At 47.7% G+C, this 26,817-nt stretch overlaps 2 protein-coding genes and 1 long non-coding RNA gene across 4 annotated transcripts; all 3 read left to right on the top strand.

The window, feature by feature from the left end:
• The first annotated feature begins 1,530 nt into the window (after window positions 1-1,530).
• LOC148377925 (janus kinase and microtubule-interacting protein 3-like) lies at window positions 1,531-3,133 on the top strand. Its single transcript, XM_088368095.1, has 7 exons — window positions 1,531-1,601; window positions 1,813-1,875; window positions 1,962-2,060; window positions 2,146-2,379; window positions 2,500-2,565; window positions 2,627-2,695; window positions 2,772-3,133. The coding sequence occupies exons 1-7, from the start codon at window positions 1,533-1,535 to the stop codon at window positions 2,997-2,999; spliced, it is 828 nt and encodes a 275-aa protein (XP_088224221.1). The 5' UTR covers window positions 1,531-1,532; the 3' UTR covers window positions 3,000-3,133.
• Window positions 3,134-9,422: 6,289 nt separating this feature from the next.
• LOC148377924 (uncharacterized) lies at window positions 9,423-18,325 on the top strand. 2 transcript variants are annotated; one of them, XR_015856320.1, is made up of 4 exons: window positions 9,423-9,501; window positions 11,352-11,440; window positions 17,967-17,996; window positions 18,186-18,325. It is a non-coding gene; the product is annotated as an uncharacterized LOC148377924 (long non-coding RNA). The 2 variants fall into 2 exon arrangements; XR_015856321.1 differs by lacking the exon at window positions 17,967-17,996.
• Window positions 18,326-24,947: 6,622 nt separating this feature from the next.
• Window positions 24,948-26,550, top strand: LOC148377923 (janus kinase and microtubule-interacting protein 3-like). Its single transcript, XM_088368096.1, has 7 exons — window positions 24,948-25,018; window positions 25,230-25,292; window positions 25,379-25,477; window positions 25,563-25,796; window positions 25,917-25,982; window positions 26,044-26,112; window positions 26,189-26,550. The coding sequence occupies exons 1-7, from the start codon at window positions 24,950-24,952 to the stop codon at window positions 26,414-26,416; spliced, it is 828 nt and encodes a 275-aa protein (XP_088224222.1). The 5' UTR covers window positions 24,948-24,949; the 3' UTR covers window positions 26,417-26,550.
• The last annotated feature ends 267 nt before the right edge of the window (window positions 26,551-26,817 follow it).

Here is a 26,817-nt window from a genome sequence, read left to right as displayed (position 1 = left end):
CGCTCGCTCGCTGTCGCCAGGAAACCTTTTCCGTCCAAAGCTTGGCCGGCGGCCGCCATCCAAAAAATTGGCCCCTTAAATTCCGACCTTTCAAGCAGGAGCATTGTGCGCACGCGTTTGAACACGCTTTAGACTTGTTTTGCCGTTTTCAGCAGCTCAAAGCTCCCGTTTTGTCAGCGCCTTTGCCACTCGCTGTGCGCTGAAAACGACGGACTTGCCCGGCTGCTCAGCCCGTCAACCATGAGCCGCGAGCGCGACGTCATTGTCCGTAGGCAGCTAGTGGCAAAATGCACCCTGTTAGAGTTGCGCTCGCTCCAACTTATTTTGCAAGAACCACACGGGAGACAAGTAAGTTCTTTTGGACACCTGCAGGTGGAGAGTCCATCCGTTGTACGAATGAAGTCTGACTCTCGGCTCCTGCACGAGCATTTTAATTAAGAGAAACAGGGTGGGTGTAAGAGTGGATTGAATAGAGGAAGCCCTTGACCTCTAGTCAAAACATAGCAAGGGGTGTTTTACAACTTTGTGTAGGAAGGGATAAGCGATAGGGATAAATAAGGGATAAATAATATTATTTATTACAGGTCGCAGTCAAAGTCAAAGCAACACAATGATACGATAAAGATAATCTGGAAAACCCTGACACACCCTGTAGTTGTCACTTTTGGAAAAGACGAGCGTCCCTCCAATCATCGCCGGTGACGTGTTTTTCAGGCTCTGGAGACAGGAGCTCATGTCAGAAATGTCATTGTGAGTCGCGTTTGTTTCTGCGCCGGAGCCGTTCGTTCCCTTTGCATCCAAAGAATCTCAAAGGCGGATTATTTGTGTCGACAGGAGAGAGATTTGCTGCTACGATACCGACGTCGAGAATCTCTGAGGAGGAACAAAGCGTGAGGTCCTGCAAGGTGAGTCTGTTTGTTTGCGGCTGCTTGGTGTTGCGCAAGATGAAATGGCCTTTTTCTCGCTATCGTTCCTCTCGTCGATTCATCGTGAGGTGTCGCTTCAGTTTGTTCAGAGAGATGTTTGCTTCCGCGCCCGCAGGTCATCGAAACATTTTACGGCTACGACGAAGACGTGTTGGTGGACTCGGACGGATCGTCCTTGTCTTTTCACACCGACAGAACCCCCGACACGGAACCCGAAGAGGTAGCCCGCCATTTCTGCCAGCGTATTGGCACCAAACATTCCTCTTCAGCCTGGAATCGGACTCGTCTTTGCGTCGCGGGTGCTTTGTCGCCGGTCTGACTGATTCTGGTACTAGTGCTGTGTTGCATTGGTGTGTGCATGAAGAGGCGGAGCTTCGCTACCGCCAGCTGACGCAAGAATATCAAGCGCTGCAACGAGCCTACGCTCTGCTAGCCCAGACCAGCGAAGGGGACTACGACGCCGAGAAGGAGATCAAGGTGGCGCCCCTTCCCGCAACCCCCGGCCGGGTCGCAGCCTCCCCGTTCTCACCCAGCCTCGGGTGTTCTCTGGTCTGAAAGGAGGAGGAGGAGCCTCCCTCCTCCTCCTTTCAGACCAGAGAAAAGCTGATGGTAGAAATGGGTCACTATCAAAGCAGAGTAGCAGATCTGGAGTCAGCGCTGAAGCAACAAGGACAGGTAAGCTCATCAATGAGCACACCTTTTTCTCAGACAAAATAGCTACATTCTTCAGTCACTCATCCGTCTGGCATTACTGGACCAACCCCCCCCCCCGAACGTGGCTGGGAAAATGCGGAGAAAAGCAAATGTCATTTTCCAGTCAACCAAAGAATTTGTGGATGAAAATGACACAACATTCCAAAGCTGTCCACGCGTTTGTCTCTTCTAGAATGTCAAGTGGGTGGAGGAGAAGCAGCTGCTGCGTCAGAGCAATCAGCAGTTGGCCGAAAAGGTGACGGAAAGAAAGGCGCTGGGCGGAGTCGCTTGGCGTCACACCTGTCGGGAAGCCCCGCAGATGAGGTCTGACTGTCTTTTCAGGTCAGGCGGATGGAGGCGGAAGAAGCGCGTCTGAAAGAGCACATCCAGGATATCCGAGACCAAAACGAACTGCTTGAGTTCCGCATCCTGGAGCTGGAGGTGGGAAGACTCGCACAAGCGTGTTGAGGCCAGAGATGTGACGGACGGACGGACGGACGGACGGATGCATGCCTCTGCCTTTCAGGAGAAGGAGTGGCGCTCCCCCGTCTTGAAGTTTCTGCAAGTCCGTTTCCCAGACGGCCTCAGCCCTTTGCAGATCTACTGCGAGGCCGAGGGCGTGAGCGTACGTAAGGCGTCCCTCGCAACCCTAACCTTAACCCGAGGTCCCAGAACACCTTACATTGCTCCTTGCGCCTTTCCCCCGGACATCGTCATCAGTGATCTGATGAAGAAGCTGGACATCCTGGGCTATAACGCCGTAAGTGTATGTCGAACTCCTTATGTTCGCACTCCACGAGACTCGGCGGCTCAAATGTGACTTTTGGAAGGCTTTGCGCTGAAAGAAGCTTGTTGACGCTGTGCCTTTGGGCTCTTGCAGAATCTCACCAACGAGGAGCAGGTGGTCGTGATTCACGCCAGGACCCTTCTCACCCTAGCCGAGAAGGTAACGCGCACGTCCACGCACGCTCTCGCATTCTGCTTATGTGACAGCAGCCTTTCCTCAGTGGTTAGAATATATCAAAGTGACCAAGTCAGCACTTCAACAGAAGATGTTGGACATTGAAAGTGAGAAGGTAGACAGACACGCGACATCAGCCAAGGGGAACTCCGGCAATGTGCCCCAACAATTCTGACCTTGAGCTGTGCTAGGATATGTTCTGCAAGCAGAAGGGCTACCTGGATGAAAAGTTGGACTTCAGGAAGTGTTCCATGGACCAGGCTCATAAGGTAAGCCGCCCTCAAATCTCCCGCCGGACCACTGATGGACGAGGATTGCGGCCCAGAGGATCCTGGAGCTGGAGGCCATGTTGTACGAGGCGCTACCGCAGCGGGACTGCCCCGCCACGGACGGCGAAAAAGCCAGCCACGCTGGCGTGAATGACGTGCTGACGGCGGATCAGAGAGAAGAGCTTAGGAGCGCCGTGGACCAATGGAAGCGAGCCCTGATGTGCGAGTTGAGGGAGCGCGACGCTTGCATCCTCCAAGAGAGAATGGATCTGCTGCACAGCGCGCAACAGGTAAGGGCCCAAAGCCAGCCCGGCACTTACTTGTACGCTTACTGGCTTTTGAATGCCACTTTCCATTTGTCCGTCCTAGAGGAACAAAGAGCTGAAAGAATTCATCGAAGCTCAGAAGAGACAAATCAAACAATTGGAGGAGAAGTTTCTGTTTCTCTTTCTATTCTTCTCCTTGGCCTTCATTCTGTGGCCCTAACACCAGCTGGTGAGTGAGCTCCAGCGGCACCGCACTCGACACCTCCGATACACTGCCAGCCGGTCTCAGACGTTGGCAGACGCTCCGATGCCAACGTATACCCCCCGCCACGGTGACAGAGGCACCGCGTCACACCGGCGCTCATCCAATCAGAAGGCAGGAAAAGCAAATTCACATGCAGGGCACTTTTGAACCAGAAGAGAGCGCCACAAAAAACGGTTGTTGCCCCAAACGCGCATTAAAAAGGGTCAGAATAACAAGAGTCCCACTGGCCAGCCGGGGCCACCCGTCCAGCTGTTTCTTCAGGGGGGAAAAAAATTGGAGTCACCGGTGAGTACATTTTGCATTTAGCTCTGCTTTTCTGCTTCTGTCTTCAAGTGTGTGGCATCCTGCGATCAAAGATTCAGCCAACCCCAAAGCGGTTGACCTCAACGTCCCACCACCATGCCTACCAGAGCAGGTGACGTGATGCTTTGGACATCCTTCCGTCTCAGATGCCCAAAAGTACTCTTTGCCACATCTGCGGCAATACGGTGTCTTTTCAAAGGTGCAAATAAATCCAGCGTGGGCGGAACACGCACGTCTTCGGTTTTTCCCGCTTTGTTTGTGTGACAGCTGTTGTGAAAATTTTATACAAATAAAGTTGTATAGTACAGGTTTGGCCAAGCCGCAACTCACGAACCGCATGCGGCTCTTTTATGTTCATATCAACATTTGTGTGTGTGTGTGTGTGGGGGGGGGGGGGGGGGGGGGTTGTGCGTGTTGGCTTCACTTGAGTTCAATTTGGTATTTTGGTCAAAAGCGCATGTGGTGAAATTCCACAAAGTAGGATGGGCAAACACATTTCTTTAAACTATGAGTGTCAATTGGGCTCTCGAAATGGCAGGGAAAAGATGCACAGCAAAACGAAAATACGTAGATGAACACAGGACGTTTTAATCAGAGTGGGAAAGTTTCTATTTTTTGTTGAACGTGATGGCAAACCATTCTGCCTGATATGTCAGACCTCAGCGCATTTCAAAGATTCAAATCTTCAGCGCCATGCACTTCAGCTCACTCCATGCTAACATTGATCAGGCGTCGAACCCGCATCATCATGCTTAAGAGGTGGCCATGCTAACCAGTGCGCCATTATGTCAACGCATAATAACTAAGTCTACTGGTCAAAACAGCGGTTACTATATGACGTCGCTACGTCGTGGTCACGTGACGCAGACAAGACGTCAATGGACGTGGGCAGAGTTAACTTGTTTAAAAGGGAGTAGGCAGAAGAAATATTTAATTTATTTAAATCTATTTTGAGTGCACACCATTATGCCAATGCATAACAACTGTAAATCTACTAAACAAAACAGCGGTTGCTATATGACATCTGCCACGTCGTGGTCACGTGACATACGTGACGTCGATGGGCGTAACTTTCGCCGGAATTCAAATCCGCGGGGAGAGTTAACTTGTTTAAAAGAGAGTGGGCAGAAGAATTATTTAATTTATTTAAATCTATTTGGTGTGTGCGCCATTATGTCAATGCATAACAACTGTAAGTCTACTAAACAAAACAGCGGTTGCTATATGACGTCTGCCACGTCGTGGTCACGTGACGCGGACGTGACGTCGACGCCTACTTTACATCCCACCGATCACAGGACCCCTCGGCTGCATAACCGTGCACCCTTCCCAACCAATCGGATTTGCTATACGCGAAAACGACGCCAATGGAAAGAGCTTCCGCCCAAATTTAAATCCGTGGGCGTGGCTCGCAGCAGGAAGTAGGAAAATGGCGGCGATGTTGACAAAGACACAGCGGATGGTAACATACGACTAACAAGAGAAATATTTTTATTTTCTGCTTGCAACTGGACCGTCCAGAGCGTACACGGTAAGTACAACTCATCGTTTTTAAAAAGAAGTACTTTTGTTGCCCTGAAAAGCTAGTGAGCGTGGCGTTTGTGGGGGACGTCGAATTTCGACGATTCTTTCTGGTCAACGGTTGTAAATGATTGTGTTGATTAAAAAAGAAAACTTGATGTAACTCTACTTTTAACTGCCGTTTCAGATAGATTTGGAATTGCATCACATCCAATTTTGCCTAGAGCGTACACGGTAAGTAACACTCGTTGTGTTTAAGGAGATTTACGTTTGTAATAGCAGAAGTGTAGCCGCGTTGCGTTGTACGTGTGAATGTTGGTCCGGGCGAAATGTTAATGTTTAATTTCATTCCTTTAGGTTCCACGGTGTTTGTTGGCTGCAAGTTTTCCACTGCAAGAAGAGGCTCATATCATTGACCAGGAGCGAGCTACAATGGTGAGTAGCCATAACATTTATGTTAAACACTTCCTATTTCATGTCTAACAGTACTTGATTTAACAAATAACCATAAATAAATACAGTGTGGGCACTGAAGTTAACATATGTGATTATACTGCCTAATCTGTCACCGAGTAGATTGTTGCAAAGTAATATAAGATCCAAAGTTGTAATTCAGAATAGTTTTCAAAAGAAGGCCATTAGAATTATATACAAGTCTGATTACCCTGAACAAGCTATTAATTAAATCACAAATTCTTCAATTCAAAGATTTGGTAGATTATCAGACAAATAATGTCTAACAGTAATTGATTTAACACATCACGATAAGTAGATTGAGTGTGGGCACTCTCAAGTTAACATATGTGATTATACTGCCTAATCTGTTACAGAGTATGTTGTTGCCAAGTAATGTAGAATAGATCCAAAGTAGTAATCCAGAATAGTTTTGAAGAGGCCATTAGAATGATAAACAAATCTGATTACCTTGAACATAATAACAAGCTAAGTGTTTAATATGTCCTATGAAGTCAAAATTGGGCACCATCATGTGGTGAAATTTGGAATTGCATCACATCCAATTTTGCCTGGGAACAAACAGATTACATAAATCTTAGTTTTGAATAAGCCACTCCTTCTCAAACAAGTAAACTCTGCCCATTTTGCGCAGTAGATGTTCTGTTAATATCTAGTATTTATACAAAGTCATAATTTAAATTGCTTTCAACCTTCATTCATCGGTTCAACCAACATTACTCGCTCTTATTACCAACTTGTATTGATTTAACTAAGCGTTTAATACTTCCTATCAGGTCTCAAGGCAAGATTTGGCAAAATACAATTTCAGCAAATCCAATTTTGCCAGGGAACAAAAATAGATTAAATAAACTAAATAAGTCTTCTTCCCATTAAATAAATCAGAAAAGTCTGTCTTGTAACCAGTCCTCTTCAAACAAGTAAAGTCTGCCCATTTTGTGCCGTAGATTTTGTGTCTATGCCTAGTATTTAAACAAAATCATAATTTAAACGACTTCTTTCCTTCATTCACTTTGGAAATTTGGAATTGCAGCAAATCGAATTTTGCCAGGGAACAAAAATAGATCAATTAAACTAAATAAGTCTTCTTCCCATTAAATAAATTAAAAAAGTCTGTCTTGTAACCAGTCCTTTTCAAACAAGTAAAGTCTGCCCATTTTGTGCCGTCGATTTTGTGTTAATGCCTAGTATTTGTACAAAATCATAATTTAAAGGACTTCATTCCTTCATTCACTTTGGAAATTTGGAATTGCAGCACATCAAATTTTGCCTGGGAAGAAAAGTAGATTAAATAAATTTAATAAGTCTTACTACTTCCCATTAAATAAATTAAATACGTCTTACTTGTTCCCACTCCTTTTCAAAACAGTAGTTTAAAACGAGGGCCCTTCACTCAATCTTTAACCTCAACCCCGCACGTTGTGTTGTATCTGTGAATGTTGGTTGTGGCCAAATGATAGTTTTCTTTCATTCGTTTAGGTTCCAAGAAAACTTGATGTAACTCTACTTTTAACTGCCGTTTCAGATAAGCGGGTATTACGTCGCAGTCATGTGCCGCGGATATGACGTAATTGCCCGAACCTCCGATTCAAATCTGTTGGCGCGATGGCCGTGAGCCACTGAGCAGCGACGATTATCAACAGAAATATCTTTATTTTCTGCTTGCAACTGGACCGTCTAGAGCGTACACGGTAAGTAACACTCATTGTGTTTAAGGAGATTTACGTTTGTAATAGCAGAAGTGTAGCCGCGTTGCGTTGTACGTGTGAAAATTGGTCGAGGCGAAATGTTAATGTTTAATTTCATTCCTTTAGGTTCCACGGTGTTTGTTGGCTGCAAGTTTTCCACTGCAAGAAGAGGCTCGTATCATTGACCAGGAGCGAGCTACAATGGTGAGTAGCCATAACATTTATGTTAAACACTTCCTATTTCATGTCTAACAGTACTTGATTTAACAAATAACCATAAATAAATACAGTGTGGGCACTGAAGTTAACATATGTGATTATACTGCCTAATCTGTCACGGAGTAGATTGTTGCAAAGTAATATAAGATCCAAAGTTGTAATTCAGAATAGTTTTCAAAAGAAGGCCATTAGAATTATATACAAGTCTGATTACCCTGAACAAGCTATTAATTAAATCACAAATTCTTCAATTCAAAGATTTGGTAGATTATCAGACAAATAATGTCTAACAGTAATTGATTTAACACATCACGATAAGTAGATTGAGTGTGGGCACTCTCAAGTTAACAGATATGATTATACTGCCTAATCTGTTACAGAGTATGTTGTTGCCAAGTAATGTAGAATAGATCCAAAGTAGTAATCCAGAATAGTTTTGAAGAGGCCATTAGAATAATAAACAAATCTGATTACCTTGAACATAATAACAAGCTAAGTGTTTAATATGTCCTATGAAGTCAAAATTGGGCACCATCATGTGGTGAAATTTGGAATTGCATCACATCCAATTTTGCCTGGGAACAAACAGATTAAATACATCTTAGTTTTGAATAAGCCACTCCTTCTCAAACAAGTAAACTCTGCCCATTTTGCGCAGTAGATGTTCTGTTAATATCTAGTATTTATACAAAGTCATAATTTAAATTGCTTTCAACCTTCATTCATCGGTTCAACCAACATTACTCGCTCTTATTACCAACTTGTATTGATTTAACTAAGCGTTTAATACTTCCTATCAGGTCTCAAGGCAAGATTTGGCAAAATACAATTTCAGCAAATCCAATTTTGCCAGGGAACAAAAATAGATTAAATAAACTAAATAAGTCTTCTTCCCATTAAATAAATCAGAAAAGTCTGTCTTGTAACCAGTCCTCTTCAAACAAGTAAAGTCTGCCCATTTTGTGCCGTAGATTTTGTGTCTATGCCTAGTATTTAAACAAAATCATAATTTAAACGACTTCTTTCCTTCATTCACTTTGGAAATTTGGAATTGCAGCAAATCGAATTTTGCCAGGGAACAAAAATAGATCAATTAAACTAAATAAGTCTTCTTCCCATTAAATAAATTAAAAAAGTCTGTCTTGTAACCAGTCCTTTTCAAACAAGTAAAGTCTGCCCATTTTGTGCCGTCGATTTTGTGTTAATGCCTAGTATTTATATAAAATCATAATTTAAAGGACTTCATTCCTTCATTCACTTTGGAAATTTGGAATTGCAGCACATCAAATTTTGCCTGGGAAGAAAAGTAGATTAAATAAATTTAATAAGTCTTACTACTTCCCATTAAATAAATTAAATACGTCTTACTTGTTCCCACTCCTTTTCAAAACAGTAGTTTAAAACGAGGGCCCTTCACTCAATCTTTAACCTCAACCCCGCACGTTGTGTTGTATCTGTGAATGTTGGTTGTGGCCAAATGATAGTTTTCTTTCATTCGTTTAGGTTCCAAGAAAACTTGATGTAACTCTACTTTTAACTGCCGTTTCAGATAAGCGGGTATTACGTCGCAGTCATGTGCCGCGGATATGACGTAATTGCCCGAACCTCCGATTCAAATCTGTTGGCGCGATGGCCGTGAGCCACTGAGCAGCGACGATTATCAACAGAAATATCTTTATTTTCTGCTTGCAACTGGACCGTCTAGAGCGTACACGGTAAGTAACACTCATTGTGTTTAAGGAGATTTACGTTTGTAATAGCAGAAGTGTAGCCGCGTTGCGTTGTACGTGTGAAAATTGGTCGAGACGAAATGTTAATGTTTAATTTCATTCCTTTAGGTTCCACGGTGTTTGTTGGCTGCAAGTTTTCCACTGCAAGAAGAGGCTCGTATCATTGACCAGGAGCGAGCTACAATGGTGAGTAGCCATAACATTTATGTTAAACACTTCCTATTTCATGTCTAACAGTACTTGATTTAACAAATAACCATAAATAAATACAGTGTGGGCACTGAAGTTAACATATGTGATTATACTGCCTAATCTGTCACGGAGTAGATTGTTGCAAAGTAATATAAGATCCAAAGTTGTAATTCAGAATAGTTTTCAAAAGAAGGCCATTAGAATTATATACAAGTCTGATTACCCTGAACAAGCTATTAATTAAATCACAAATTCTTCAATTCAAAGATTTGGTAGATTATCAGACAAATAATGTCTAACAGTAATTGATTTAACACATCACGATAAGTAGATTGAGTGTGGGCACTCTCAAGTTAACAGATATGATTATACTGCCTAATCTGTTACAGAGTATGTTGTTGCCAAGTAATGTAGAATAGATCCAAAGTAGTAATCCAGAATAGTTTTGAAGAGGCCATTAGAATAATAAACAAATCTGATTACCTTGAACATAATAACAAGCTAAGTGTTTAATATGTCCTATGAAGTCAAAATTGGGCACCATCATGTGGTGAAATTTGGAATTGCATCACATCCAATTTTGCCTGGGAACAAACAGATTAAATAAATCTTAGTTTTGAATAAGCCACTCCTTCTCAAACAAGTAAACTCTGCCCATTTCGCGCAGTAGATGTTCTGTTAATATCTAGTATTTATACAAAGTCATAATTTAAATTGCTTTCAACCTTCATTCATCGGTTCAACCAACATTACTCGCTCTTATTACCAACTTGTATTGATTTAACTAAGCGTTTAATACTTCCTATCAGGTCTCAAGGCAAGATTTGGCAAAATACAATTTCAGCAAATCCAATTTTGCCAGGGAACAAAAATAGATTAAATAAACTAAATAAGTCTTCTTCCCATTAAATAAATCAGAAAAGTCTGTCTTGTAACCAGTCCTCTTCAAACAAGTAAAGTCTGCCCATTTTGTGCCGTAGATTTTGTGTCTATGCCTAGTATTTAAACAAAATCATAATTTAAACGACTTCTTTCCTTCATTCACTTTGGAAATTTGGAATTGCAGCAAATCGAATTTTGCCAGGGAACAAAAATAGATCAATTAAACTAAATAAGTCTTCTTCCCATTAAATAAATTAAAAAAGTCTGTCTTGTAACCAGTCCTTTTCAAACAAGTAAAGTCTGCCCATTTTGTGCCGTCGATTTTGTGTTAATGCCTAGTATTTATATAAAATCATAATTTAAAGGACTTCATTCCTTCATTCACTTTGGAAATTTGGAATTGCAGCACATCAAATTTTGCCTGGGAAGAAAAGTAGATTAAATAAATTTAATAAGTCTTACTACTTCCCATTAAATAAATTAAATACGTCTTACTTGTTCCCACTCCTTTTCAAAAAAGTAGTTTAAAACGAGGTCCCTTCACTCAACCTTTAACCCTATTTATTCACCTTCTAGGCTAAGTGTTAAAGGCTAAGTGTTAAAGGCTAAGTGTTAAAGGCTAAGTGTTAAAGGCTAAGTGTTAGAGGCTAAGTGCCAGAGGCTAGGCGCCAGAGGCGAGTTTTTGTGGGCTGAAGTTTTAGTGGGGTTAGTGTGAATACAATCCAAAAGAATACAACAGAATACAATACAATAGAATATAATACATAGATTAAATTATATAGCTCTTACTACTTCCCATTAAATAAATTAAATACGTCTTACTTGTTCCCAATCCTTTTCAAAAAAGTAGTTTAAAACGAGGGCCCTTCACTCAACCTTTAACCTCAACCCCGCACGTCACATTGTGTTGTATCTGTGAATGTTGGTTGTGGCCAAATGATAGTTTTCTTTCATTCGTTTAGGTTCCACGGTGTTTGTTGGCTATGTTTTCCACTGTCAGAAGGATGAAAATACAAAGTACAACGCTTGGACGTGGGCAAAGGCGTCACCGGTGAGTCCTTCCTTCCTATTTATTTACCTTCTAGATGCTAGAGGCTAAGTGTTAGAGGCTAAGTGTTAGAGGCTAAGTGTTAAACACAATACGAACAACACAACGATACTGCACTGAACAACACGATACCGCACTGAGAAACACGATACCGCACTGAACAACACGATACCGCACTGAACAACACCATGCCGCACTGAACACCATGCCACACTGAACAACACCATCCCGCACTGAACAACACCATGCCGCACTAAACAACACCATGCCGCACTGAACAACACCATGCCTCACTGAAAGACACCATGCCGCACTGAAAGACACCATGCCGCACTGAACGACACCATGCCGCACTGAAAGACACCATGCCGCACTGAACGACACCATGCCGCACTGAAAGACACCATCCCGCACTGAACACCATGCCGCACTGAACAACACCATCCTACACTGAACAACACCATCCCGCACTGAACAACACCATGCCGCACTGAACAACATTATGCCGCACTGAACATTATGCCGCACTGAACAACACCATGCCGCACTGAACAACACCATGCCGCACTGAACAACATTATGCCGCACTGAACAACACCATGCCGCACTGAACAACACCATGCCGCACTGAACAACACCATGCCGCACTGAACAACATTATGCCGCACTGAACAACACCATGCCGCACTGAACAACACCATCCTGCACTGAACAACACCATTCCGCATTGAACACCATGCCGCACTGAACAACACCATCCCGCACTGAACAACACCATCCCGCACTGAACAACACCATGCCGCACTGAACAACATTATGCCGCACTGAACAACATTATGCCGCACTGAACAACACCATGCCGCACTGAACAACACCATGCCGCACTGAACAACACCATGCCGCACTGAACAACATTATAAGGCACTGAACAACACCATCCCGCACTGAACAACACCATGCCGCACTAAACAACATTATGCCGCACTGAACAACATTATGCCGAAATGAACAACACCATGCCGCTCTGAACAACACCATGCCGCACTGAACAACACCATGCCGCACTGAACAACACGATCCCGCATTGAACACCATCCCGCACTGAACAACACCATGCCGCACTGAACAACACCATCCTGCACTGAACAACACCATCCCGCACTAAACACCGTGCGGAATGGTACACCATGCCGCACTGAACAACACCATCCTGCACTGAACAACACCATTCCGCATTGAACACCATGCCGCACTGAACAACACCATCCCGCACTGAACAACACCATCCCGCACTGAACAACACCATGCCGCACTGAACAACATTATGCCGCACTGAACAACATTATGCCGCACTGAACAACACCATGCCGCACTGAACAACACCATGCCGCACTGAACAACACCATGCCGCACTGAACAACATTATAAGGCACTGAACAACACCATCCCGCACTGAACAACACCATGCCGCACTAAACAACATTATGCCGCACTGAACAACATTATGCCGAAATGAACAACACCATGCCGCTCTGAACAACACCATGCCGCACTGAACAACACCATGCCGCACTGAACAACACGATCCCGCATTGAACACCATCCCGCACTGAACAACACCATGCCGCACTGAACAACACCATCCTGCACTGAACAACACCATCCCGCACTAAACACCATGCCGCACTGAACAACACCATTCCGCACTGAACAACACCATGCCGCACTGAACAACATTATGCCGCACTGAACAACACCATGCCGCACTGAACAACACCATGCCGCAATGAACAACACCATCCCGCACTGAACAACACCATGCCGCACTGAGCAACACCATGCCGCACTGAACAACACCATCCCGCACTGAACAACACCATGCCGCACTGAACAACACCATTCCGCACTGAACAACACCATGCCGCACTGAACAACATTATGCCGCACTGAACAACATTATGTCGCACTGAACAACACCATGCCGCACTGAACAACACCATGCCGCACTGAACAACATTATGCCGCATTGAAAAACACCATGCCGCACTGAACAACACCATCCCGCACTGAACAACACCATGCCGCATTGAACAACACCATGCCGCACTGAACAACACCATGCTGCACTGAACAACATTATGCTGCACTGAACAACACGATCCTGCATTGAACAACACCATGCCGCACTGAACAACACCATCCTGCACTGAACAACACCATCCTGCACTGAACAACACCACCCCGCACTGAACAACACGATCCCGCATTGAACAACACCATCCCGCACTGAACAACACCATGCCGCACTGAACAACACCATTCCGCACTGAACAACACCATGCCGCACTGAACAACACCATGCCGCACTGAACAACACCATGCCGCACTGAACAACACCATGCCGCACTGAACAACATTATGCCGCACTGAACAACACCATGCCGCACTGAACAACACCATCCCGCACTGAACAACACCATGCCGCATTGAACAACACCATGCCGCACTGAACAACACCATCCTGCACTGAACAACACCATCCCGCACTAAACAACACCATGCCGCACTGAACAACATTATGGCGCACTGGACAACATTATGCCGCACTGAACAACACCATGCCGCACTGAACAACACCATGCCGCACTGAACAACACCATGCCGCACTGAACAACACCATGCTGCACTGAACAACATTATGCCGCACTGAACAACACCATGCCGCACTGAACAACACCATGCCGCACTGAACAACACGATCCCGCATTGAACAACACCATCCTGCACTGAACAACACCATGCCGCACTGAACAACACCATGCCGCACTGAACAACACCATTCCGCACTGAACAACACCATGCCGCACTGAACAACACCATCCTGCACTGAACAACACCATCCCGCACTGAACAACACCATGCCGCATTGAACAACACCATGCCGCACTGAACAACACCATCCTGCACTGAACAACACCATGCCGCACTGAACAACACCATGCCGCACTGAACAACACCATGCCGCACTGAACATTATGCCGCACTGAACAACATTATGCCGCACTAAACAACATTATGTCGCACTGAACAACACCATGCCGCACTGAACAACACCATGCTGCACTGAACAACATTATGCCGCACTGAACAACACGATCCCGCATTGAACAACACTATCCCGCAGTGAACAACACCATGCCGCATTGAACAACACCATGCCGCACTGAACAACACCATGCTGCACTGAACAACATTATGCTGCACTGAACAACACGATCCTGCATTGAACAACACCATGCCGCACTGAACAACACCATCCTGCACTGAACAACACCTTTCCACACTGAACAACACCATGCCGCACTGAACAACATTATGCCGCACTGAACAACACCATGCCGCACTGAACAACACCATGCCGCACTGAACAACACCATGCCGCACTGAACAACACCATGCCGCAATGAACAACACCATCCCGCACTGAAAAACACCATGCCGCATTGAACAACACCATGCCGCACTGAACAACACCATCCCGCACTGAACAACACCACCCCGCACTGAACAACACGATCCCGCATTGAACAACACCATCCCGGACTGAACAACACCATGCCGCACTGAACAACACCATTCCGCACTGAACAACACCATGCCGCACTGAACAACACCATGCCGCACTGAACAACACCATGCCGCACTGAACAACACCATGCCGCACTGAACAACATTATGCCGCACTGAACAACACCATGCCGCACTGAACAACACCATCCCGCACTGAACAACACCATGCCGCATTGAACAACACCATGCCGCACTGAACAACACCATCCTGCACTGAACAACACCATCCCGCACTGAACAACACCATGCCGCACTGAACAACATTATGGCGCACTGAACAACATTATGCCGCACTGAACAACACCATGCCGCACTGAACAACACCATGCCGCACTGAACAACACCATGCCGCATTGAACAACACCATGCCGCACTGAACAACACCATCCTGCACTGAACAACACCATGCCGCACTGAACAACACCATGCCGCACTGAACAACACCATGCCGCACTGAACAACACCATGCCGCACTGAACAACATTATGCCGCACTGAACAACATTATGTCGCACTGAACAACACCATGCCGCACTGAACAACACCATGCCGCACTGAACAACATTATGCCGCACTGAAAAACACCATGCCGCACTGAACAACACCATCCCGCACTGAACAACACCATGCCGCATTGAACAACACCATGCCGCACTGAACAACACCATGCTGCACTGAACAACATTATGCTGCACTGAACAACACGATCCTGCATTGAACAACACCATGCCGCACTGAACAACACCATCCTGCACTGAACAACACCATCCTGCACTGAACAACACCACCCCGCACTGAACAACACGATCCCGCATTGAACAACACCATCCCGCACTGAACAACACCATGCCGCACTGAACAACACCATTCCGCACTGAACAACACCATGCCGCACTGAACAACACCATGCCGCACTGAACAACACCATGCCGCACTGAACAACACCATGCCGCACTGAACAACATTATGCCGCACTGAACAACACCATGCCGCACTGAACAACACCATCCCGCACTGAACAACACCATGCCGCATTGAACAACACCATGCCGCACTGAACAACACCATCCTGCACTGAACAACACCATCCCGCACTAAACAACACCATGCCGCACTGAACAACATTATGGCGCACTGGACAACATTATGCCGCACTGAACAACACCATGCCGCACTGAACAACACCATGCCGCACTGAACAACACCATGCCGCACTGAACAACACCATGCCGCACTGAACAACATTATGCCGCACTGAACAACACCATGCCGCACTGAACAACACCATGCCGCACTGAACAACACGATCCCGCATTGAACAACACCATCCTGCACTGAACAACACCATGCCGCACTGAACAACACCATGCCGCACTGAACAACACCATTCCGCACTGAACAACACCATGCCGCACTGAACAACACCATCCTGCACTGAACAACACCATCCCGCACTGAACAACACCATGCCGCACTGAACAACACCATGCCGCACTGAACAACACCATCCTGCACTGAACAACACCATGCCGCACTGAACAACACCATGCCGCACTGAACAACACCATGCCGCACTGAACATTATGCCGCACTGAACAACATTATGCCGCACTAAACAACATTATGTCGCACTGAACAACACCATGCCGCACTGAACAACACCATGCTGCACTGAACAACATTATGCCGCACTGAACAACACGATCCCGCATTGAACAACACTATCCCGCAGTGAACAACACCATGCCGCATTGAACAACACCATGCCGCACTGAACAACACCATGCTGCACTGAACAACATTATGCTGCACTGAACAACACGATCCTGCATTGAACAACACCATGCCGCACTGAACAACACCATCCTGCACTGAACAACACCTTTCCACACTGAACAACACCATGCCGCACTGAACAACATTATGCCGCACTGAACAACACCATGCCGCACTGAACAACACCATGCCGCACTGAACAACACCATGCCGCACTGAACAACACCATGCCGCAATGAACAACACCATCCCGCACTGAAGAACACCATGCCGCATTGAACAACACCATGCCGCACTGAACAACACCATCCCGCACTGAACAACACCACCCCGCACTGAACAACACGATCCCGCATTGAACAACACCATCCCGGACTGAACAACACCATGCCGCACTGAACAACACCATTCCGCACTGAACAACACCATGCCGCACTGAACAACACCATGCCGCACTGAACAACACCATGCCGCACTGAACAACATTATGCCGCACTGAACAACACCATGCCGCACTGAACAACACCATCCCGCACTGAACAACACCATGCCGCATTGAACAACACCATGCCGCACTGAACAACACCATCCTGCACTGAACAACACCATCCCGCACTGAACAACACCATGCCGCACTGAACAACATTATGGCGCACTGAACAACATTATGCCGCACTGAACAACACCATGCCGCACTGAACAACACCATGCCGCACTGAACAACACCATGCCGCACTGAACAACATTATGCCGCACTGAACAACATTATGCCGCACTGAACAACACCATGCCGCACTGAACAACACCATGCCGCACTGAACAACACCATGCCGAACTGAACAACACGACGTCGCACTGAACAACACGACGCCGCACAGAACAACACGACGCCGCACAGAATAACACAATACCGCACAGAACAACACAATACCGCACAAACAGTTTTAGATAATATTACGTCGCAGTCATGTGACGCGGACATGACGTCAATAGGCGGAACTCACGGCAAAATTATAATCCGTGGGCGTGGCTTGCAACAGGAAGTAGGAAAGCGGCAATTCTGGCAAACAAGACACAGCGGTTAGTAACACGATGACTAACAAGGCAAATATTTTTGTTTTCAGCTTGCAACTTGACCGTCTAGAGCGTACAAGGTAATTACAACTGTTTTTTTTAGCCCTGAAAAGCGAGGGAGTGTGGCGTTTGGGAGGAATGTCGAACTCGGCGTCTGCTTCCAGCCACAGACGCCAAATTTCGACGATTATTTCGACTGGTCAACGGTTGTAAATTATTGCGTTGACTAAAAACTTTATTTAACTCTACTCTTAACTTTGCCGTTTCAGATATGCGGGTATTACACCGCGGAAATGACGTCAATAGGCTGAACTCTCGCCAAAATTCAAATCTGTGGGCGCAATGGCCTTGAGCGAGACACCGGATACAAACACGACGATTATCAACAGAAATATCTTTATTTTCTGCTTGCAAGTGGACCGTCTAGAGCGTACACGGTAAGTACAACTCATTGTGTTTAAAAAGATTTACCTTTGTGTAGTTTGCGTTGCGTTGTATCTGTGAATGTTGGTTGAGGCTAAATGTTAATGTTTAATTTCATTCCTTTAGGTTCCACGGTGTTTGTTGGCTGTATGTTTTCCACTGCAAGAAGAGGCTCGTATCATTGACCAGCAGGAGCTACAATGGTGAGTACCCCTTTCGTCTTCCATTTATGTTAAACACTTCCTATTTCATGTCTAACAGTACTCGATTTAACAAATAACCATAAATAAATACAGTGTGGGCAGTCACGTTAACATATGTGATTATCCTGCCCAATATGTTTATCACAAATATGTCACTAATCACTAATATGTTTATTTGTTTATCACAACACCTTTGGACCTTCAGCAATCGATTATTTCCCTTCATCTACATAGAGACAGAACGATGGTGTCTTAAACATCTCATTCATTTCACCAAATAACTTCACGCAGGTGGATAACGGCCGTCTCGGTCACGCTATGTTGCGTGATGCAGTTTTGAAGAACCAAATGCATTTATTCAATGAATAAGTCAAGCTAGTTCTATGTTTATGATGTTGTAAGTTACGGTACCGATTGAAGTTGAGTTCGAAGCCAGTGGAAAACAGCGCTGCGTTTGTGCTCTCCAGGTACAAATGTTGTGATCTCTGACTGACGACCGGGCGAGACTCGAGTAAGAGATGTCCAAACGAGCTCCGGCAGGGCGGGCCAAGGCGGAGCGAACGGACGCCCTTCAGGCCGCCAATGACGAGCTGAGAACCAAACTGATGGACGTCCAGTTAGAACTTCAGCAGGAGAAGAACAAGGTGAAAACCTCAACAGACAGACACTGCCTGCCTCCCTGCCTGCCTCCCTGCCTGCCTCCCTGCCTGCCTCCCTCCCTCCCAGTTTTCCCGATGTAGATTAGACATGCGTGTGCCATGACTGTGTCAGCCTACATCAACAAATGCACCGAGGACGTCAGCACCACTAAGAATATCATCACCCGGGGCAACCAACGACCCTGGATGACTGAGGAGGTACGTCAAACGCTACGAGCGCGGAACTCTGCCTTCAAGTCTGGCGACAAGGAGACACTGAGGACAGCGAGAGCCAACTTGAACCGTGCCATCAGGATAGCGAAGCGAGACCGCAGTCGAAAATTTCAGGATCGTTTCCACGACGTCAAAAACATCAGGAGTATGTGGCAAGGCATACGGGCGATTACAGACTACAACTCACCCTCCCCCCCCCCGGTGGGTGTAGTTGATGCTGACTTTCTAAATGGTCTAAATAACTTCTTTGGGAGGTTCGAGGCACTAAACGGCACTCCAGCAGTTAAAACTGTCCCCCATCAGGAAGAGGAGGTACTCTGCCTTGACTCCGCCGATGTGTTGAAGACCCTGAGGAGAGTCAACCCCTGTAAGGCCCCTGGCCCCGACAACATTCCTGGGCGTGTGTTCAGGGAATGTGCAAGTCATCTGGCTGGGGTCATCACAGACATTTTTAACACCTCGCTGGGCCAAGCCACAGTGCCGGCGTGCTTTAAGACTGCCTCCATCATTCCGGTGCCGAAGAAACCTCAAATCACCTCATTTAATGATTACCGGCCTGTTGCACTGACTCCGGTTATGATGAAGTGCTTCGAAAGGCTGCTTAAAGGTCACATCGTTTCCAGACTCCCCCTATTATTTGACCCGTTCCAGTTTGCCGACCGGCAAAACCGCTCCACTCAGGACGCCATCTCCTCCGTTCTTCACCTGAGCCTGGCTCACCTGGAGGAGAAGAACACCCATGTGCGGAGGCTGTTCCTGGACTCAGCGTTTAACACCATCATCCCACAGCATCTGGTAGGAAAATTGGAACACCTGGGCTTCAACACCCCCCTTCGCAACTGGCTGCTAGACTTCCTCACCAACAGACCTCAGTCAGTCCGGGTCGGACAGAACACCTCTGATGTCATCACCCTCAGCACAGGCTCCCTTCAGGGCTGCGTCCTGAGCCCCCTGCTGTGCACCCTGATGACACACGACTGCGTCCTCAGGTTCACCACCAATCACATCGTGAAGTCAGCAGACGACACAACGGTGGTGGGGCTCATCAGAGACAACAACGACCTGGACTACAGAGAGGAGGTGGAGCAGCTGGTGGGCTGGTGCAGAGAAAACAGCCTGATCCTGAATGAGGAGAAGATGAAGGAGATCATCGTCGACTTCAGGAAAAAACAGCCTCACCACGCTCCACTGATCATCAACAGCTCAGCTGTGGAGGTGGTCAGCACCACCAAATTCCTGGGGGTCCACATCACAGAAGACCTCACCTGGACTATGAACACTACGGCACTGGTCAAGAGGGCACAGAAGCGCTTGTACTTCCTGCGGAGGATGAGGAAAGCCCACCTGCCCCCACCCATCATGAGGACGTTCTACAGGAGCACCATAGAGAGCATTCTGACAAGCTGTCTCTCTGTGTGGTGTGGAGGCTGCACCGCCTCCGATTGGAAGAACGTGAGGAGAGTGGTGAGGACAGCAGAGAGGATCATAGGGGCTCCTCTTCCCTCCATTCAGGACATTTCATCTCAGCGCTGCATGTCCCGTGCCCGTAACATCATCAATGACCCATCACACCCCCACCATGGACTGTTCTCCCTGCTGCCCTCTGGGAAGAGGTTTGCAGCATCCGCTGCAGGTCCACCAGGTTCTGCAACAGCTTTTTCCCTGCTGTCATCAGACTGTTGAACACTAGAACTGTTGAGCTCTAAACTGAACTCTGCATCACACATTCACAGAACTGTACTTTATGACACTACGGACCTCTATCTTGCACTATCTCGCACTACCAACTTTACTGAACTTGTATAAACCCTTTAAATAGAAGTTTAATACATGGTTTAGCATTCCTCTGCACACTCTTGAATACTGTTTTGCCTACTTGCACTATTGCATAATTATCACTGCTGCACTTTATACTTATTTTTAATATATATATATATATATATATAGTATATGTATATATATATATTGTCATAGGATATGTTACTTCTATTCAACTGCAATATCACTACTTTGTTGTAAGACGTATGCAACGGAATTTCGTTTTGTATGCACCATGTGCAGACAAGATGACAATAAAGTTTGTCTAAGTCTAAGTCTAAGTCATGTCAGGTCAGCTGTCTGGAGAGAGAGAGAAGTCAGGACCTGCGGGCGGAGCACCACCGTGCCACCGCCGCCATGACGGAACTCAAAAGCAAACTCCATGAGGAGAAGCAGAAAGAGTTAGCCATTACCAGGGAGACATTACTGCGGCAGCATGAAATGGAGCTGATGAGAGTGATCAAAATCAAAGATGGAGAGATCCAGCGACTGAATGCCTTGGTCCTCAGCCTGAGGGACGGCTCCATGGACAAGGTGATCCGCTCTATCCGTGTCTGACTATCCGCACGCCACGTCGGGCTTCGATGCGGCCGCGACCGTATTGTGTAGCTTGTCCCCAGTAAGCGTCGCGGCGCTCCGTTGCGGTCTCAACGGCCCGGTGTGGCGCAATGTCTGCTCAGGTGAGGAGGGGGGGCGCTTTGCTGGCGGAGGTGGAGGAGACGCGGCGGTGTCGGGAGACCGAGCGGTGTCGCCTCCACCAGGAGCGCGGAAGAAGCCCTGGCAGCGGCCCAGCAGGCCTGGCAGTCCCGAGCGGCCGAGCTCCGATCGGCTCATCACCAGCATCGGGAGGAGCTGAGCCGAACCAAGAGAGACTGCGAGAGGGAGATCCGCCGACTGGTAGGACTGATCAGATGCGCGGTGCGTGGCTATGTTCCCAATTTCGTTGTATACCTGCAGTGCAATGACACCTAAGGCATTCTATTCTATTCTATTTCACAAGAAGAAAATGTCCGGTTGCTCGCTTCGCTTTTGTCACAGCAAAGGTGTTCTAGTCGATTCAAGAAAAAAATTGGCCGGTTGCTCTCTTTGTTTTTGTCACAATTCTGGCAAATGAGTTTGCCCGCCTGCCTGAGCGCTCCCCGTTTGTACATCCAGACGGATGAGATCAAGCTGAAAGACAGAGCGGTTAGTGTTTTGGATGAAGCCCTGGGGCCGGCCACGTCCACCGCCTTCAGCTGCAGACTCAGGCTGCCGAGCAGCAGATCGCTGCCCTGAGGGATTCCCAAAGGGCGGGCCTAAACTACCCTGGAAGTGGGGTCAACGCCGCTACTAGCAATCCTCTTCATTGCGTAAGCCACCTCATCACACACTTGCAGTACGCATGACTTAGTTCGTTGCTGGAGGAAGGTAGCACAAAAACAGTTTTGAACTTTGAACGAGTGCTTGTGTGTGTGTGTTGCGGGGCGTTTTCAGTCTCAGGAGGATCGGGACACGCGACGGTTTCATCTGAAAATCGCTGAGCTCAGCGCAGTCATCAGGAAACTGGAGGATCGAAACGCCCTGCTTTCTGAAGAGCGCAATGAACTGGTAATTTATTGACGGCACGCTTGAAGGTTTGCGCTACGTTTGATGCGCGCCATCCAGCGAGGCACCCATTGCGCTTGCTTATTAGTTGAGCGGCGCGGCGAGTCGGTTGCCTGGTAGATGTCTTTTATTGGGAGCCAAAGGCACGATTCCGTTCAAACCGATGCAAAAGGAATGGATACGTTCTGGCCCGCGTGTTGTGCGTCTTTCACATCCCGCACTTCATGCTTGCAGCTAAAGCGACTGAGAGAAACAGAAAGCCAGTTTCTGCCACTCCTGTACAAAAACAAACGCCTGAGCAGGAAGAATGAAGAACTCTCGCTGGTGCTGTGTCGCCTTGAAAACAAAGTGCGCTTTGTCACCCAGGAGAACGAGGAGATGGCAAGCTTGGTAAGTCGACGCGGACAACGGCGGCGTGCCAACAGAGTCCACTGCATTTGTGTTCCACAGAGAAGGCCTAGTTCGCTCAATGACCTGGACCGCGGTTGCGGCCAGCAGGACGGTGAAATGGAGTTCCTTCAAGTTGTGGAGCAGCGGCACATCATCGACGACTTGTCCAAGGTCTTCAGGCAGGCGACTCGGTGCACGTACGGCAGCGCCGCGCTCGCTCGCTGTCGCCAGGAAACCTTTTCCGTCCAAAGCTTGGCCGGCGGCCGCCATCCAAAAAATTGGCCCCTTAAATTCCGACCTTTCAAGCAGGAGCATTGTGCGCACGCGTTTGAACACGCTTTAGACTTGTTTTGCCGTTTTCAGCAGCTCAAAGCTCCCGTTTTGTCAGCGCCTTTGCCACTCGCTGTGCGCTGAAAACGACGGACTTGCCCGGCTGCTCAGCCCGTCAACCATGAGCCGCGAGCGCGACGTCATTGTCCGTAGGCAGCTAGTGGCAAAATGCACCCTGTTAGAGTTGCGCTCGCTCCAACTTATTTTGCAAGAACCACACGGGAGACAAGTAAGTTCTTTTGGACACCTGCAGGTGGAGAGTCCATCCGTTGTACGAATGAAGTCTGACTCTCGGCTCCTGCACGAGCATTTTAATTAAGAGAAACAGGGTGGGTGTAAGAGTGGATTGAATAGAGGAAGCCCTTGACCTCTAGTCAAAACATAGCAAGGGGTGTTTTACAACTTTGTGTAGGAAGGGATAAGCGATAGGGATAAATAAGGGATAAATAATATTATTTATTACAGGTCGCAGTCAAAGTCAAAGCAACACAATGATACGATAAAGATAATCTGGAAAACCCTGACACACCCTGTAGTTGTCACTTTTGGAAAAGACGAGCGTCCCTCCAATCATCGCCGGTGACGTGTTTTTCAGGCTCTGGAGACAGGAGCTCATGTCAGAAATGTCATTGTGAGTCGCGTTTGTTTCTGCGCCGGAGCCGTTCGTTCCCTTTGCATCCAAAGAATCTCAAAGGCGGATTATTTGTGTCGACAGGAGAGAGATTTGCTGCTACGATACCGACGTCGAGAATCTCTGAGGAGGAACAAAGCGTGAGGTCCTGCAAGGTGAGTCTGTTTGTTTGCGGCTGCTTGGTGTTGCGCAAGATGAAATGGCCTTTTTCTCGCTATCGTTCCTCTCGTCGATTCATCGTGAGGTGTCGCTTCAGTTTGTTCAGAGAGATGTTTGCTTCCGCGCCCGCAGGTCATCGAAACATTTTACGGCTACGACGAAGACGTGTTGGTGGACTCGGACGGATCGTCCTTGTCTTTTCACACCGACAGAACCCCCGACACGGAACCCGAAGAGGTAGCCCGCCATTTCTGCCAGCGTATTGGCACCAAACATTCCTCTTCAGCCTGGAATCGGACTCGTCTTTGCGTCGCGGGTGCTTTGTCGCCGGTCTGACTGATTCTGGTACTAGTGCTGTGTTGCATTGGTGTGTGCATGAAGAGGCGGAGCTTCGCTACCGCCAGCTGACGCAAGAATATCAAGCGCTGCAACGAGCCTACGCTCTGCTAGCCCAGACCAGCGAAGGGGACTACGACGCCGAGAAGGAGATCAAGGTGGCGCCCCTTCCCGCAACCCCCGGCCGGGTCGCAGCCTCCCCGTTCTCACCCAGCCTCGGGTGTTCTCTGGTCTGAAAGGAGGAGGAGGAGCCTCCCTCCTCCTCCTTTCAGACCAGAGAAAAGCTGATGGTAGAAATGGGTCACTATCAAAGCAGAGTAGCAGATCTGGAGTCAGCGCTGAAGCAACAAGGACAGGTAAGCTCATCAATGAGCACACCTTTTTCTCAGACAAAATAGCTACATTCTTCAGTCACTCATCCGTCTGGCATTACTGGACCAACCCCCCCCCCCGAACGTGGCTGGGAAAATGCGGAGAAAAGCAAATGTCATTTTCCAGTCAACCAAAGAATTTGTGGATGAAAATGACACAACATTCCAAAGCTGTCCACGCGTTTGTCTCTTCTAGAATGTCAAGTGGGTGGAGGAGAAGCAGCTGCTGCGTCAGAGCAATCAGCAGTTGGCCGAAAAGGTGACGGAAAGAAAGGCGCTGGGCGGAGTCGCTTGGCGTCACACCTGTCGGGAAGCCCCGCAGATGAGGTCTGACTGTCTTTTCAGGTCAGGCGGATGGAGGCGGAAGAAGCGCGTCTGAAAGAGCACATCCAGGATATCCGAGACCAAAACGAACTGCTTGAGTTCCGCATCCTGGAGCTGGAGGTGGGAAGACTCGCACAAGCGTGTTGAGGCCAGAGATGTGACGGACGGACGGACGGACGGACGGATGCATGCCTCTGCCTTTCAGGAGAAGGAGTGGCGCTCCCCCGTCTTGAAGTTTCTGCAAGTCCGTTTCCCAGACGGCCTCAGCCCTTTGCAGATCTACTGCGAGGCCGAGGGCGTGAGCGTACGTAAGGCGTCCCTCGCAACCCTAACCTTAACCCGAGGTCCCAGAACACCTTACATTGCTCCTTGCGCCTTTCCCCCGGACATCGTCATCAGTGATCTGATGAAGAAGCTGGACATCCTGGGCTATAACGCCGTAAGTGTATGTCGAACTCCTTATGTTCGCACTCCACGAGACTCGGCGGCTCAAATGTGACTTTTGGAAGGCTTTGCGCTGAAAGAAGCTTGTTGACGCTGTGCCTTTGGGCTCTTGCAGAATCTCACCAACGAGGAGCAGGTGGTCGTGATTCACGCCAGGACCCTTCTCACCCTAGCCGAGAAGGTAACGCGCACGTCCACGCACGCTCTCGCATTCTGCTTATGTGACAGCAGCCTTTCCTCAGTGGTTAGAATATATCAAAGTGACCAAGTCAGCACTTCAACAGAAGATGTTGGACATTGAAAGTGAGAAGGTAGACAGACACGCGACATCAGCCAAGGGGAACTCCGGCAATGTGCCCCAACAATTCTGACCTTGAGCTGTGCTAGGATATGTTCTGCAAGCAGAAGGGCTACCTGGATGAAAAGTTGGACTTCAGGAAGTGTTCCATGGACCAGGCTCATAAGGTAAGCCGCCCTCAAATCTCCCGCCGGACCACTGATGGACGAGGATTGCGGCCCAGAGGATCCTGGAGCTGGAGGCCATGTTGTACGAGGCGCTACCGCAGCGGGACTGCCCCGCCACGGACGGCGAAAAAGCCAGCCACGCTGGCGTGAATGACGTGCTGACGGCGGATCAGAGAGAAGAGCTTAGGAGCGCCGTGGACCAATGGAAGCGAGCCCTGATGTGCGAGTTGAGGGAGCGCGACGCTTGCATCCTCCAAGAGAGAATGGATCTGCTGCACAGCGCGCAACAGGTAAGGGCCCAAAGCCAGCCCGGCACTTACTTGTACGCTTACTGGCTTTTGAATGCCACTTTCCATTTGTCCGTCCTAGAGGAACAAAGAGCTGAAAGAATTCATCGAAGCTCAGAAGAGACAAATCAAACAATTGGAGGAGAAGTTTCTGTTTCTCTTTCTATTCTTCTCCTTGGCCTTCATTCTGTGGCCCTAACACCAGCTGGTGAGTGAGCTCCAGCGGCACCGCACTCGACACCTCCGATACACTGCCAGCCGGTC

This window comes from Syngnathus floridae, unplaced genomic scaffold, assembly GCF_059516105.1.
Source record: "Syngnathus floridae isolate MCC-2025c unplaced genomic scaffold, RoL_Sflo_1.0 HiC_scaffold_75, whole genome shotgun sequence".
Lineage (NCBI taxonomy): Eukaryota > Metazoa > Chordata > Actinopteri > Syngnathiformes > Syngnathidae > Syngnathus > Syngnathus floridae.
The sequence above is the reverse complement of the archived record's forward strand: the minus strand, read 5'-3'. Positions and strand labels throughout refer to the sequence as shown.

What these genes read in the sequence shown, in the direction of transcription:
- LOC148377925 (XM_088368095.1), top strand. Translation starts at nt 1,533, where the DNA reads ATGGTAGAAATGGGTCACTATCAAAGCAGAGTAGCAGATCTGGAGTCA. An exon ending in ATCAGCAGTTGGCCGAAAAG is followed by an intron (nt 1,876 to 1,961) that starts GTGACGGAAAGA and finishes CTGTCTTTTCAG; the next exon opens with GTCAGGCGGATGGAGGCGGA. An exon ending in TTCTCACCCTAGCCGAGAAG is followed by an intron (nt 2,566 to 2,626) that starts GTAACGCGCACG and finishes GCCTTTCCTCAG; the next exon opens with TGGTTAGAATATATCAAAGT.
- LOC148377923 (XM_088368096.1), top strand. Translation starts at nt 24,950, where the DNA reads ATGGTAGAAATGGGTCACTATCAAAGCAGAGTAGCAGATCTGGAGTCA. An exon ending in TTCTCACCCTAGCCGAGAAG is followed by an intron (nt 25,983 to 26,043) that starts GTAACGCGCACG and finishes GCCTTTCCTCAG; the next exon opens with TGGTTAGAATATATCAAAGT. An exon ending in TGGACATTGAAAGTGAGAAG is followed by an intron (nt 26,113 to 26,188) that starts GTAGACAGACAC and finishes GAGCTGTGCTAG; the next exon opens with GATATGTTCTGCAAGCAGAA.